The sequence below is a fragment of the Drosophila tropicalis genome, unplaced genomic scaffold, assembly GCF_018151085.1.
Source record: "Drosophila tropicalis isolate 14030-0801.00 unplaced genomic scaffold, ASM1815108v1 contig_971, whole genome shotgun sequence".
Classification (NCBI taxonomy): domain Eukaryota; kingdom Metazoa; phylum Arthropoda; class Insecta; order Diptera; family Drosophilidae; genus Drosophila; species Drosophila tropicalis.
Window position 1 is genome coordinate 34,900 of NW_027173474.1, and position 14,848 is coordinate 49,747.

General features: G+C 40.8%; 1 protein-coding gene across 1 annotated transcript; it reads right to left on the reverse strand.

The window, feature by feature from the left end:
- Positions 1–6,219: 6,219 nt before the first annotated feature.
- LOC137586283 (uncharacterized) lies at positions 6,220–11,305 on the reverse strand. The gene is made up of 3 exons (XM_068302295.1): positions 10,578–11,305; positions 7,152–10,186; positions 6,220–7,100 (listed from the first exon to the last, which is right to left on the reverse strand). The coding sequence occupies exons 1-3, from the start codon at positions 11,303–11,305 to the stop codon at positions 6,220–6,222; spliced, it is 4,644 nt and encodes a 1,547-aa protein (XP_068158396.1).
- Between the last annotated feature and the right edge of the window lie 3,543 nt (positions 11,306–14,848).

Here is a 14,848-nt window from a genome sequence, read left to right on the forward strand (position 1 = left end):
CTAGGTTCGGCACAACAAATTTATTTTGTGCCCCGGTGAAATTAAAACACACTCGATTTCGATTGCCGATGTTAATTGTACATTTATTCAAATCGTTAATGGAGTTGGTTGGATATGACGGTTTTTCGATGGCAGTGCTGGGCTCGGGTGGCGTTGGTGAGTTACTTGGAGTCCCTCGTTGTCCTGTTCGTGTCTTTCTGTAGCCGTTGCTGGCTATTGCCTTGATCTGTATCGTTTGTGATACACCTCTGTACCCTTTCCGCTAAATTTGTTGAAGATTGCTTTGCTTCTCTCAACTTTACTTTGGCTTGGGTACGGTGCTTGGTATCCTTGTCTAAGGACTTGTTATAATAGAGTGAAGCTATGCAGGTTACTCGTAAGGCCTGTATAGTTCTCAATTTTGCTGTTGTTTCTTGTGTTTCCTTGATAAGTTTCTTAAGGTTACTCGTAAGGCCTTAATTACTTATTACTTGATCACGACTTGTCGACTTGATGATTTGATTGACAGCCGTTGCCTTTATATAGGCAGATCCCATGGCCTCAGGAACACATTGGTGTGGTACCGCTATACAGCTGGTACATTTCCATTGGCCCTCTGCTTTCACCCACGCATCCATTTGTTGCTATGCGTGGTGAAAGTCCCGTAAATCCTTGGCGCATATAACTACTTTCATTGTGGCTGAGCGCCCATTTACGCCTTGTCCTTGTCTTTCTTGTTTGTACATCTTGACTTGCATCACTTTCTCGCATTGGCGTCGCCTTTCTATTGGCCGCCCTCCGTATCCCGTTGACTCTCTCTGCTTTCTCTGCCAACGCTGCCGTCGCCCGTCGCTCCCTTTGATCTACTCGTCATACCCAAATTCACCCACATTTACTCAATATTATCATCTACATACATATATGCTAATTGTATTAACTAAATTAATGTTTAAACATAATTAGCTTGATTACTTTAATATATAACATTGTTTAATTCCCCACGCAAAACGCTTTCATGTGCATCTCGTATCTATTAGATAGAGGGCTTCCCCATGGCTCATCCCTCCCCCCTTCGGCTTGCATATTCCCCTCACAAATCCACAAACCATTTTCGTTTACAATTTCTTTGCTCTCCCCCTACTCCCCGTTTCATAAGCATAGCCCTCACTTGGTTTCATTTCGGTACCAAGCATTCCCCGCACCCGTCTTTCGGGCTTGCTTGGCCCTCACTTTCGTTTTCACTCGCTCACGAACTTCTTTTGGCGCTTGCAATTTACCGCTTTCGCTCTCATGAGCGTGACGTATGCATAGCGCGGCCCATTGGCCACCGGTATTCTCTCTCGCCGTCTCACGCATAGTGTACGTGTGACCTATATGTATGCTAATGCATGCATTTATTTGCCTCTCCATGCTCTTAATTTGTCAAATGAGGCCAATGCCCCCTTTTCACATGCAATTGTGTCTTCAAGCCCGGCTTCATTTACTCTTATACAGCCACTCATATTTGTTATGCTTCCCACGCATCTTCCCGCTTGTACGAAATCGCCAAACGGTTGCATGGGGTTCGATTCGGTTCGATCGAGCCATGTTGGACTTGGCTGCCCGTCGCCTGTGCATGTATAATTGTTTTTCATTATGCCTCCCACGCATCTTCCCGCTTGTACGAAATCGCCAGCGGTTGCGTGGGGTTCGATCGGCCATGTTCGGCCGGCCTCGCTACGTTTGCTCATTCACAGCCGATTTCACTCTTATATGACCAATTCTGTGCTTGGTCTTATACTGTGTGTTTGGTTTGTGTCTTGGCTGTGTTTGTATTTTTGTAGATTGTTTGTTGTAGCTTGTTTGTTGTGGGGGACATTATTCTTGTCTATATAATGTTCCTCACAGGTTTTGTCGTTTTCGATCTAACTAAAGGATCTTGTTTATACTGTGTATTTATTTCAAAATCGTTCCTATTTTCATTTAATTTATCAATTTGTTTAGCTTTGTTAGCTTGTGTATTATAAAGAGGTGTGCCTGCGTAAATAAAGATATCTGCTGGTGTTCTGTTTGTCGTTAGATGTTTGGTTTTATGGTTATATGTGTAAAGGATAGTTTCAAATTTAGTTTGCTTGTCTTCTATACTAGACTCTGCATTAATAACTCTTAGCTTTTCGTTTACAGTTCTGTGGAATCTTTCCACGTCTGAAACACCATTTTTGCTCGATGTTATACTTATATTAACGTTTTCTGATTGTAGCCAATTTTGAAGAGCTATGCAAATGAAAGCTGAGTCCTTATCTGCTTTGATTTCTAAGGGTTTACCCATATCGTTAAAGATTTTTGTGATTGCTCTTTTTGTTTCAAGCCAATCTCGACTTTTGACTTCGACTAAAGTCGCGTACTTTGAATAAATATCAATACAAGATAAAAATTGTTGATTGTCGATTAAATAGAAATCCATTACGTATTTTTCTCTAGCGTTAAATATCTCTGGGGTGGTTTCAAAAGATAATTTGGTATTTCGGTTTTCTGATTTTGATAAATTGCAAATATGGCATTCATTAATGAAATTTTGAATTAATTTCTGATAGTCTGGATAATAGTATTTTTCTTTAAACCAGTTTTGAGTTTTAGTGATACCTGGATGAAGTAATGATTTATGGTTTTTAAGAATAATTTCTTTGAATTCTGCATAAGTGGGAATGTCTTTTAATTTGTAAGTGGTTCTCAATGTTTTTGTTTGGCTGTCTGGGTTAATTATTTCAAGATAAGCTTCTTAAAGTATTTGAAAATCTGTGTCGTTTTGAATATAAAGTGCGTTATTTTTTGAGCATAAATATTCCTTAATAATTTCTTTAGCAAACTGATTGGTCATTTCTACATATGATATTTCTATCTTCGTTTTGTGAAAATAGTGAGTAACGTTGACTTTATTTTCGTTGCATTTATTGAATTCTATTTGACGATTGTAATAATTCAGGGGTTTTTCTGAAATGGCTATTAGGTTTTCGTTATCTTCTTGAGCACTATGTACTGTAGCTCTAGAACTACTTATTTCTTCACCTTAAAGATTTTCATCTATTTTTACTCTGGAAAGGGCGTCTGCCACATAATTTTCTTTTCCTGGTAAGTATTTTATTTTATAATCAAATTCGTTCAATTTTATTTTCCATCTCTGTAATTTCATGTTAGGTTCTTTGATATTGTCCAACCAGACAAGGGGTTTATGATCACTTAGGATTTCAAAATGTCTACCGAAGAGGTATGGCCTAAAATATTTGGTTGCCCATACGATAGATAGTAATTCCTTTTCTATGGCTGAATAATTAAGTTCATGTTGGTTTAGTGTTCTACTACCATAAGAAATAGGTCTATGGTCTTGTGAGAGGAAAGCACCTAAAGCTATATTGCTAGCATCAGCGGTTAGAAAAAATGGTTTTTTAAAATCGGGATATGCAAGTATGGGATCGTTCATAAGGAGGCATTTTAATTTTTCAAAGGATGAAATATAATGTGGGTCGGTTATGTTAATCTTAGCTCCTTTCTTTAATCCAAGGGTTAAAGGCTTTGCAATGTGTGCAAAATTTGGAATGAATTTACGGAAGAATCCGCATAAGCCTAAGAATGATTTTATTTCTTTCGGGGTTTTCGGGATTGGAAATTTTAGAATAGCTTTGACTTTGTCTGGGTTTGGTTTGATTCCTTCTGTAGTTATGACGTGACCTAAAAATTCTGTTTCCTTTTTCAAGAACTCGCATTTATCTAATTGTAGTTTTAGATTAGCATTGCGCAATTTAGCAAAGACCTTTTTTAGTGATGCCAAATGTTCTTCTAATGAGGTGGAATAAACAATAATATCGTCTAAGTAGACTAAACAATCTTTATAGATTAAGTCTTCTAATAAATTGTTCATACATCTTTGGAATGTTGCTGGTGCATTTTTTAGTCCAAATGGCATTCGTGTGTACTCGTAATGACCATGTTTAGTTGAAAATGCGGTTTTTTCGATTGATTTAGGGTCCATTTGGATTTGATGGAATCCCTTGGCGAGGTCAATGGTTGTAAAATATTGACATTTTCCAAGTTTGTCTAATATTTCATCCATTACTGGTATTGGGAACTTGTCATCGACGGTAATCTCATTTAGACTACGATAGTCGATTACTAGGCGGAACTTTTGTTCCTTGGATGCGTCCTCTTTTTTAGGTACGATCCAGATTGGTGAACAATAGGGCGATTTCGATTTCCGAATGATTCCCTGTTCTATCATTTCATTAATTTGTTTATTGACTTCTTCGTCAAAGATTTGTGGGTATTTGTATGGGTGTTTGTAAATTGGGTCTTCGTGTTTAGTTCTGATGTTGTGTTTTATTGTACTGGTAAAGGTCAAATTTTCACCTTTCCTCTACTGGATATCGCTAAATTCATGCAATATTTTCTTTAACATTTCTATTTCTTCTGAATTTAAATGATCAAGTCTAAATTCGTTTCTTTCCTCGATACCGTTATTTATTTCATGTGCGAATGCTTCATATTCAAACTCTGGGGGAGGATAAGGTATTGATTCTTCTTTTTCTTCTTTATTGGTGTATTTGAAATAGAATTTGTGATTTGATAATGTTACACTATTTTCTTCGTAATTAATAACGGCCTGACATGCTTTGAGATATTTTCTACCTAATAGTATGTCATATGTTGATGAAAATTTATGGCAATAAAATTTTTGATGGTTGGGGCAAAGCTTGCTTGGTGCAAAAGATACGCTTTTGTTAAGCTCAATTATTCCTTTTATTGTTTGAACATTTAAATTTTCTGATGTTTCTGGAAAATTGAAATAATTTTCGTTGATAATATTTATTGAAGAGCCTGTATCTATAACGCACTTTAAAGGAATGTTATTGATTTTTAGTTGGACATAGGGATTTGATTGGAGGTATTCGGTTGATCTATTTGATCCAACTGTTCTGTCTGAGCTATCTGATCCGAGGCTGATTGATGAAAATTTTCGGACCATTCCATTTTACTCTGACCACTGGTACTCTCTCTTTGCCTTTTAGTGGGTTGATTTACCACAGGGTTTTGATTCTGAGGTTGATTCTGAATCTGATAATTAAGGGGATTTTCTTGTCTGCCCTGATTAAGATTTTGTTGAAATTCTTCTCGAAGCTGTTGGTTATTTTGGGAATTGGTATGATTTGAATTATTGTATTGGTGGTTTTGCTTATAATAGTTCTGCCCTGAATGGTTTTGGTTTGATTTGTAATTCGAATTTCCTGAATTACTTTGATTGTTAGTTTTTGGTTTCTCTGTGGAGCTGTTTTCATATTGACCCTCTCTCTGGGCTACTTGTTTCAGATTAGACACTGTTGAAATATCAAACTTCGCTAATGTCATATAAAGCTTGTCTGGTAATTTTTTAATAATGACTTCTTTGACTGTGTTATTCATGGCATTTGTGTATAAAATGGTATTGGCGGCATCGCCTTCTAATTCTAACTTATTAATTATAATAAAAGACTTATGTTCTAAATCTTCAATAAACTTACGAAGGTTTCCTCCAAAGGAAGTATGGTATAGCCGTCGTAGTAACTCTTCATAAGGCGTTTGCACCTTATATTCGCTGATGAGGGCGGCCCGCAACTCGCTCCAATTGTTGGCGTGCGCTAGTTGTGATATCCGTTGTGCATCTCCAGTGAGCTGCATCTCTATAGTACCATACATCAAGCTATGTTGACGGATGTCCCTCGTCGGGTAGAGTTGTAGAATGTAGTCAACTCTCCGTATGAACGTGCTCAGGGTCAAAGCGTTACCATCGAAATTGGGCAACTGTCTAAGCATGGTAAGTGCTTGGTTCAGATGTGTTTCTGATAGTTCCAGTGTCATCTTTAATTAGAATATATTTAGAACTTCAAGATTCGATGTCGCGCTTTTGACTGCACGAAAGGTTCTTTTGCGGATAAAACGAGAAAAAAATTTTTCGAGGGCTTTGGGCTTTAGTTGCTTACAGCTCCTTTACTTGCTTTTAGCACAAAAAGTCTTGATCACGGGCCAACCTTAGATTTGATATCTGTAGCGGTGGCTTGACACAAGTTTCGCACAATTTATTTAATGATACAAAAAAAGTTTTGCTTATAACGCAACCTTAGATTCGATATCCGTAACGGTCACTTATACACAAAGTTTTGCACGCACTAAGTTATTTCGATCGTTTTTGAGTCTCACCAATCCAAATTTTTTTAATCAATGAAAGAATCGGATTTATAACTGGCGCAGTCGGTAGGATAGGACTATACCTTTTGGCCATCTATTTCGGGGCAGAGTCTCGTCCAATATTACAACGACGTCTCCAGCTGCTATTGGTGGTCTCTTCGTAAACCATTTTCCTCGCCTGGCTAAATCTGGAACGTATTCGCGTACCCATCGTCGCCAGAATTGATCGGCGAATTCTTGAACAGCTTGCCACATGTGCTGAACGAACAAGTCGCTCCCATGCTCCCCCATATGAGGAGCGGCTGGTGGATTAAATTTCCATTTGATGTCATCGAACGCCGGTTGCACGGCGTTGAAGTTGATCGTCTGCGCTTTGTCACAGATAATCTTTACGGCAGCTTTGAAGTTAGTGCCATTGTCGCTGTAAATTTCTCTTGGGGTCCCGCGCCGATTGATGAAGTTTCGGATGCACATTATGCACGATGCAGTATCCAGAGAGCACGCCAGTTCTATATGCACCGCCCGTATGGTTAGGCAGGTGAAAATAACTCCCCATCTTTTTTCGCTTCGCCGTCCTACAGCGACCAAGAAGGGCCCGAAGTAGTCGATACCGACGTAAGTGAAGGGACGTTGGTAGGCAGCCAGCCTGGCAATGGGCAAGGGAGCCATTTGCGGTGGATCAGGCATGGCGCTCTCATTTTTACAGCGTTGGCAAGACTTCCGCATGCCTTTGTATAAGACTCGTAGGCGTGGTATGTAAAACATGCCGCGAATCCTGTTAATACACGTCTCATGGGATGTGTGGTGCATTTCCTGATGATACCAGTTCACTATGAGCCGACTAATGTGGTGCCCATATGGGAGCAGTATTTGGTTTTGGCCGTTTAGGTTTTCTGCTCGCCCTCGGGTACGTAGGAGCTGGTTTTCGTCTAGGAAGATATTCAAACATATGAGTTTAGAATTTGTTTTTAAAGGTTTACCTCTCGTTAAGTTGCGAATTTCTGGGTTGAATTCAGATGACTGCGCATGCCGCAGTAGGAGTGTGCGTGCCTGCTGAATCATCTCGTAAGACACCTCTGTAGGTGGCGATGCCTTTGCTTGTTTTGCTTTCAGTTTCTCAATATAGAGAATAAAGCGCGCTAAAGCTCGATATAGCCTGCGCCAGTCGGAAAAATATTCCGCGTTAAGTTTTAGCTCCATCGGCGCATTGTCGATGAAGAGTATGTTGTGCCTGACTTCAGCATTGTTTGGTGGCCCCAAATCATCGCATTTTGGCCACTCGTGTTGATCCTGCAGCAAATAGTCCGGACCGTGTAGCCAAGTTTCATGTTTATTGGCGTTGTGTGTTTTAGTAGCAAGATCTGCAGGGTTAAGATTGGTTGGAACCCAGTTCCATTGGCTAACGTTTGTGAATTCCAGTATTTCGCCAACGCGGTGCATGACGAATTGCTGAAACTTTCGTGGATCCATACGAAACCATTTGAGAACAGTCTTTGAGTCGGACCAATAACAACTCGAATTAATTGACAAACTTGGATTGCGTTGGATTCGGTTACTCAGCTTTGCTCCGATCACTGCGGCCTGCAGTTCCATCCTTGGTATAGATAGTGGACTCAACGGTGCCACTTTCGCCTTGGAGGCCACGAAGCTGAGGTAGGTTCTTTTCCCCTGGCGTATCCGAAGGTAGCAGACTGCTGCGTATGCCAATTCGCTGGCGTCAACGAACGTGTGTAACTGGACATCATGGACTTGATCGCTGCTGTCGAAGTAACATCTCGGGATGGTCAATCCGGCGATTGTTGTAAGGATCCGTTTCCATCGTATCCATTTGGGTAACAATGCGTCGGGCAAACCAGTGTCCCAGCCAATGCCGCTTCTCCAGACTTCTTGCAGTAGGATTTTGAGCTCTATTGTAAAGCATGAGATGAAGCCGAGTGGGTCGTACATTGACATAAGTACTTGCAAGAGCTCGCGTTTGGTTGGTGTTTTGTCGCTGTCCAAAACGTTGCGCTTCAACCTGGCGAACTTGCAGATGAATGTGAATACGTCGGAGTTCGGCACCCAGTATAAGCCGAGTACCTTTTCCGTGGCGGTAATTTCGACAGCTTCGGGGAGCAGCGAATCGCTCTTTAGTATTCGAAGGACCTCCTTTGAGTTCGAAGACCAATTGCGTATGTGGAAACCACCTGCTGCATGGATATCTCTGACTTGAGTTGCGATGTTTCCGACTTCCACGTAGTCGTCGCCACTGTATATAAAATCATCCACGTAGTGGTAGTCCTTGACGGCTTGTGCTGCTTGAGGGTACTGTTGGCAGAATCGATCTGCATTTTTGTCGCGAATAAAGTGTGCAATGCAGGGTGCGCAATTGATTCCGAAAGTAAGCGCTTCCATAACATAGACGTTAGGCTCTTGCCTCTCGGATTTGCTGTCGGACCACAGAAACCTTTGCGCATGGGTGTCTGCTGGTTTCACTCGGATCTGATGGAACATCTCGGCAATATCGCCACAGATCGCCACTCGTCCCACTCGGAATGAGAGCAAGAGGTCAAACAGGGAGTTGAGGAGATCTGGGCCACTCCAGATGTAGTCATTCAGGGCCTTGCCGCCAGATTGGGCGGCTGCGTCCCATACAAGCCGGACCTTCTCTGGTTTATTTGGATTTTTAGTTATGAAGGTTGGTAGATACCATGTCCGTCTGTTTGGTGCAGCTATTTCCTCCGGCGTCAGCATGCGAGCATAGCCCTTTTCGACGAGGTTCTCGATTTGCTTGGTGATTTGCTCCTTCAACTGTGGTTGTCGGGAAAATTGCTTTTGTAGGCATTTAAGCCGTTTTAGTGCGTTTGCGTAGCTATCAGGTAATGAAACTTCAGGGTCTTTCCACATTAGGCCGACCTCGTACCTGCCATTCTTAAGGGAGGTAGTAGATTCAAGTCTGGTTAAAGCTTGAGTTTCTTCTGGTGATGATAGCGGTTTTGCTGTGGTAGCGTCTAATGAGAACGCTTGTTTGATGATCTCATGTAGCTTAGCGTCTGCGTCCCTGCATCCACACATGTGAACGCTCACATTAGCTCTAGTGGCCCTTGATCGCGTGGAGCTTTGTAGTGCCCATCCCAGTCGCGTCTTTGACGCTATTGGTTGGTGCCATGCCCCCTCTTTGATTTTAAGGGGTACGGCGAGGTTCCAGTTATTTGTGCCGATTAGGATGCTTGGGCGTGCGTTGGTGTATGATGCTATCGGTAGTCCCGCTAGGTGGGGGAATTCTTTGGCGAGAGCCCTTATGTCGATAGACTGTACAGGTAGATCCAGGGTATCTACACTGTGAACCTCTTCCAAGTAGAATTGATTGCCATTATGTGGATTGGCAACCGTAAGCGTGACACGTTCCGATGCATTTTCTTCGCGTGTTGTATCGTTGGTCCATTTTAGGCACAGTGGATCTGGAACGCCTTTTAAGCCGAGCTGCTTAAAGACCTTGTTGTCGATGAGTGTTAGTGCCGATCCCTCATCTAGAAATGCAAAAGTGTTAGTGACTTTCGTTTTATTGATGATTTGTATTGGAATGACACGGAAATATGTTGAGCCAGACTCTCTGGATCGCTGGGTGTGCTTGCCCTCCGGCGTATGCACGTTGGTGACCATAGCTGGCCTGTTTGGGCTGCTGGATTTCGCAGCCTCTGGTATTGGCTGCATCTCGTGGATCAATGGGTGATGTTTGCTTCGGCAGCCTCGTATGCCGCAAACCTTCTCACGTTGGCACTTTTGGTGATGACGGTTTAGGCATTGTTGGCAGAGCTTGTGATTTTTCAGAAAAGAAATCTTTTGTTGATGTGGCGTGGCTTTGAACGATGGGCAGCTGTGTATTTTGTGCCCAGGTTCGTTACATACGACGCACGTAGTTTCCTTGACCTGCTCTTCAGGTGCCTCTGTGTGATGATTTAGGCTTCCGCTCTTCTTATGGTAAAGCGGTGATGTTACCTGGCTTGCTGCTTCAGCTATGTCGTAGATCCATTTGCTAAAAGATTCCATTGATGGTATCTTAGTGTCTTTGGGAAACATTGCCCACTGCAGCTTCAGTTGTGTGGGGAGTTTCTCCTAGTAGCTCTTGTACGAGCATTGGGTTCTGCATGTAACCTGTGAGTCCACATGCTTCCATCGTTGAGTAGATGATTCGTACACACAGTGCGTATTCGATAAGTGGTTCAAGCTTATCTTTTATTGCGGGTAGTTGCCGCGTTTTTTCCAGTAAGTTGTGCAAAATATGCTCTGGCCGACCGAAACACATACGTAATGTTTGTATGATTTAAGGGACCATTGCGGGTAAAAGGAGTTTGGATTGAACTAACTCACGTGCTTTTCCCTTTAGGCTAGCTTGCAGCCGCATAAGATTTTCTGCATTCGTATACCCAGCGATTTCCGTACTTGTCTGAAAACTACTGTAGAATAGAGGCCAGTTCTGAGGATTGCCATCAAATGTTGGAAGCTCTTTCGGTATCGCTTGACGGGCTGCAAGTTGTGCCGCGCTTGGCATTGCTGTGTTTAGGTCTACGTCCATTCGCACTTTATTTTCTGGATAGTACGATGCAGCCCTGTTTTGAGTATTCGTAAAATTCCAGGGTGCCATCGGCGTAGCACTTAGGTGCGGTTGTTCGCGTGTCGTAGCACGCGTGTTGTTTGAGGTTAGGAACGGCAGCTGCGGTGCCTCGTGATCGTAATGCCACGTGTCACGCACAGCTGAGTGTGTGACTATCGCTTTTTGTTTGGCAGAAGTAAAAATAGGAACAGCTGTCCTAGCTGTGTCCTGGAATATTTTTGGAGGGCAAAGTCCAAAGTCCCGATCCGGTTCTTGTAGCGGCCCCGTTGGTTTTGCTGGTGACGAAGTAGCCTGAGGTTCGCCTGCTCGTGTGGTATTTCCGAGGTTCTGCAATGCGTTGCTCAATATGGTTGTGATGACTTCCGTTGACACGTTGACGCAGTCGCAGTTCCAGCTGTTCTCAGATTTCTCGTCTATTACTCCAGCGCAGTCGAAATGATACCAGGAACAGCATCGATTGCATTGCACCATGCGGTCACTGTCTTCCTGCATGCATTTCTTGCAATGATATATTCCACTTGATAAGTCTTTTGTTGCCATGGTTTACCAATGAGTTTATACTTTTTAGCGACGTTGATTAGTTACGTGACCTATGTATGTATGTAGGTCGTAAACGGTTGACCGTTGAGGTTATGTATGTATCACAATTTAGTGATTGGTTATGCAATCATCGAGGTTAACCTCTATATGATTTACTTGTAGAACCGTGGGTTGACCCGTCGAGTTGAGTTAAATAATTAACTTTTTCGGTTCCTTTAGTGGTTTACCATTGTTAGATTAATATGTAGAATTAATCTGTAGAATTAACTTATGGAATTAATTCATGGCCTATAGTTTATAGAATTAATTATAGAATTAATTCCTGGCATAATTTATAGAATTGTTGAGTTTGGCGCTAAGGTTCGATGTTTTAGCGGGCCCACAAGAAACACTTCACTTTTCACGTGATACTTCATTTATTTCTTCCACGTGTTTTCTTATGCTAATGGTAGGCTAAGTGGGTGTGTGTATGGTGAGCGAGCGAGTCGGTAGTTGAGCCGCTATAAATTAATCGCCCTTACTCGCGGTTGTAACCAAACTGTTCTGTCCGCCGCTTAGTAACAAGCATAGAACCTAACATGTAAGCTTAAAGCGCAAGATGCAACGGTTAATTTCCCAGCACGTAGGCTGGCGCTTAAGTATAAGTATGAAAATGAAAGAGAATGCGTGATATGGGTTAACCCATTGGTGGCTGCGTCGGGTCTGCTGGGCAGTTAGTGGATTTCGGCGGCAACAAGTCTTCTATATTATATATTGGATCTATAGTATTAACGCTATTAAATTGAATTGGTAGGTTACTTTGTCTACCAAATACAAGTTCATATGGACAATAATTATGTGTTACTGATGGTGTTGTGTTAAAACAATACACGAAATACTGTAACCATATGTCCCAATCAGTTTTATCTACTGAAATATATGAACGAATGTACTCGTTGAAGGTCCTATGACTTCTTTCAACGGTACCTAATGTCTGGTGATGGTGTGCTGTAGATGTTATGTTATCTATTTTCAAATATTTGCACAGCTCAGTAATAATGGAATTTTTATATTCTGTTCCCATGTCCGTAATAAAACGTCTTCATTGGACCGTACTTCAGAATAAAAGATTCGAATATGGCTTTTGCTACAGTTGTTGCACTTTTGTTTGCAACAGGAACTGCTACTAAATACTTTGTCAGGTCACATATTAATGTGAATGCGTATTCATTCCCATTTTCCGAATGTGGTAGTGGACCGATCGTGTCTACTATCACTCTGTCAAAAGCATATAGTGGTGTTTCGATTATAATCATAGGTGATCTTGTATGTTTTGTCGTTCTCGACGTCAGGTATTTTGGACATTTATTAATGTACTTTTTTACACATTTAGTCATGTTTTTCCAATAATATCGTCTCTTTATTTTTGTAATTGTTTTATTTATGCCTGTATGACCTCCTTCAATGGGATCGTCATGGAATGTAGACAATATAGCTTCTTTTTCTTTCTTATTATTTACTTGGGTCACCGGCTTGAGTAGCGCTACTCTTAAAAATTGTAAAATTCTATTGCCCATATTTTTGAAAGATTCTATTGAAATAGTTTCAAAGATCTTTTCGCTCGGTGCCACTTTGACTTTGGTGATACTAAGTATACCGGCTTCTTAAAATGTCAATTCTTGCTATAACTTTCTTGCCATGTTTGAATGTGGTCGAGGAATCAGTTATTCGCAAGGTCACTACTTTTCGTACTTCGTCATTTACAATAACGTCATGTACGTTGGGCTCGGAAGCTTTTTCAAGATTTTGCCTTGGCAATAGTTCTTGTTTATTTTCTGCGCAGAAATTGTTTTGTCTACTTTGGTACCTGGTAGTGACTTTCAGGATTTTTTTTGTTCATGTCAATTAGATCGGATATTGTTATCCTTGATAGGGCGTCTGCCACAAAGTTATCTTTACCTCTCAAATACTCTACTGTAAAGTCGTACTCTTCCAATTCTAGCCGCATGCGTGTCAGTTTTGAACTCGGGTTGACCATGGAGAACAAATATGTTAATGGTCTATGGTCTGTTCGCACTGTTAAATGTTTTCCATATATATATGGCCCAATGTATTGCTGCTAGCTCTTGTTCTGTAGTACTCTTGTTGCTTTCACCTTTAGTGAAAGCTCTTGATGCATATGAATCTGGAAGCTGGAGTCCATTATAGTTTTGTGTTAAAACTGCTCCACATGCTTGTTTGCTTGCATCTGTGATTATGCAAAATTCTTTGCTAAAATCCGGGTACTGCAATAGATTAGGTTGAACGAGCTTTTCTTTTAAGTATTGGAATGCATTTTCGCATTCTGCTGTCCATTCGAATGGAACATTCTTTTACATTATCTTGTTATGTGCCGGGAATATTCGGCGAAATTTTTTACGTAACGTCTATAGTAATTGCAAAATGCAACGAAACGTCTAGCACTATCTGCATCATGTGGGACTGGATAATTCTTGATGACGTCAAATTTTGTGTCGTCTGGCAAGATTCCTTTATCTGTGCATTTGTGACCTAGGAATGTCACCTCATGCATAAAGAATGAACATTTTTCTGGATGCAGTTTTAGATTATTTTTTCTGCAGAGTTTAAAAACATCTACTAAATTTTTAATCATATGTTGTTCAGAACAACCAATAACGATTAAATCATCCATATAGAGGAAAGCTTGACTTGGCTTAAGCCCCCGAGAATGCTATTGTCATCATTCTCTGAAATGAATTAGGTGCTATTTTTAGACCGAAAGGTAATCGTGTAAAACGATATGAGCCATTGCTTGTTGAAAAAGACGTTATATCTCTTGGATTTTTCTTCTAGTTCAATTTGATGAAAACCTGACATTAAGTCAAGGCAAGAAAAATATTTTGCTCTTCCCAATCGATCAAGAATATCATCAATTCTGGGGAGCGGAAACTTATCTGACAGCAATTTTTTGTTTATTTGACGATAGTCAATTACTAATCGCCAGTTTTTTTCTTTAGATCCCGAAAGTGTTTTCTTTGGGACTAGCAAGAGTGGGCTATTATAAGGCGAAACAGATGGTTCAACAATACCCTGTTCGATTAACTTTCCAACTTGTCGCTGGATCTCGTTTATTTGGCTATGCGGACTCAGGTAATTTTTCACATATACCGGTTCATCATCCTTAAGTCTTAATTTTTGTTTATAAAAATTATTTGTTGTGATCGGTTCGGTGTCAAGTCCGAACACATCACTATACTCAGTGCATAACTTTTCGAGTTTGTCTTTTGAATAGTATTGGGAAATTTTTCTTCAATTTATGAATTACAGATTCTTTTCTTATATCTCTGGTATTTTGAACTATATCGTAGTTCGAAAGTGATTCAAATTTTATATTGTTAACGCCTACTATTTGGCATTTATCTGTGGTATTTAAGAATCGGACAAAAGTACTTTGGGCTGTTGCAATAGTGTTTGCGACATAAACGCCCGGTTTAATTTCCTGATTCGGAATCAAAATGTTATCTTCTGCTGAAGATAGTTCTATTTTGCGTACCACTTGGAATC

What these genes read in the sequence shown, in the direction of transcription:
- LOC137586283 (XM_068302295.1), bottom strand. Translation starts at nt 11,305, where the DNA reads ATGGCAACAAAAGACTTATCAAGTGGAATATATCATTGCAAGAAATGC. An exon ending in ACAAGTACGGAAATCGCTGG is followed by an intron (nt 10,187 to 10,577) that starts GTATACGAATGC and finishes GGAATCTTTTAG; the next exon opens with CAAATGGATCTACGACATAG. An exon ending in AATTCGCAACTTAACGAGAG is followed by an intron (nt 7,101 to 7,151) that starts GTAAACCTTTAA and finishes ATATCTTCCTAG; the next exon opens with ACGAAAACCAGCTCCTACGT.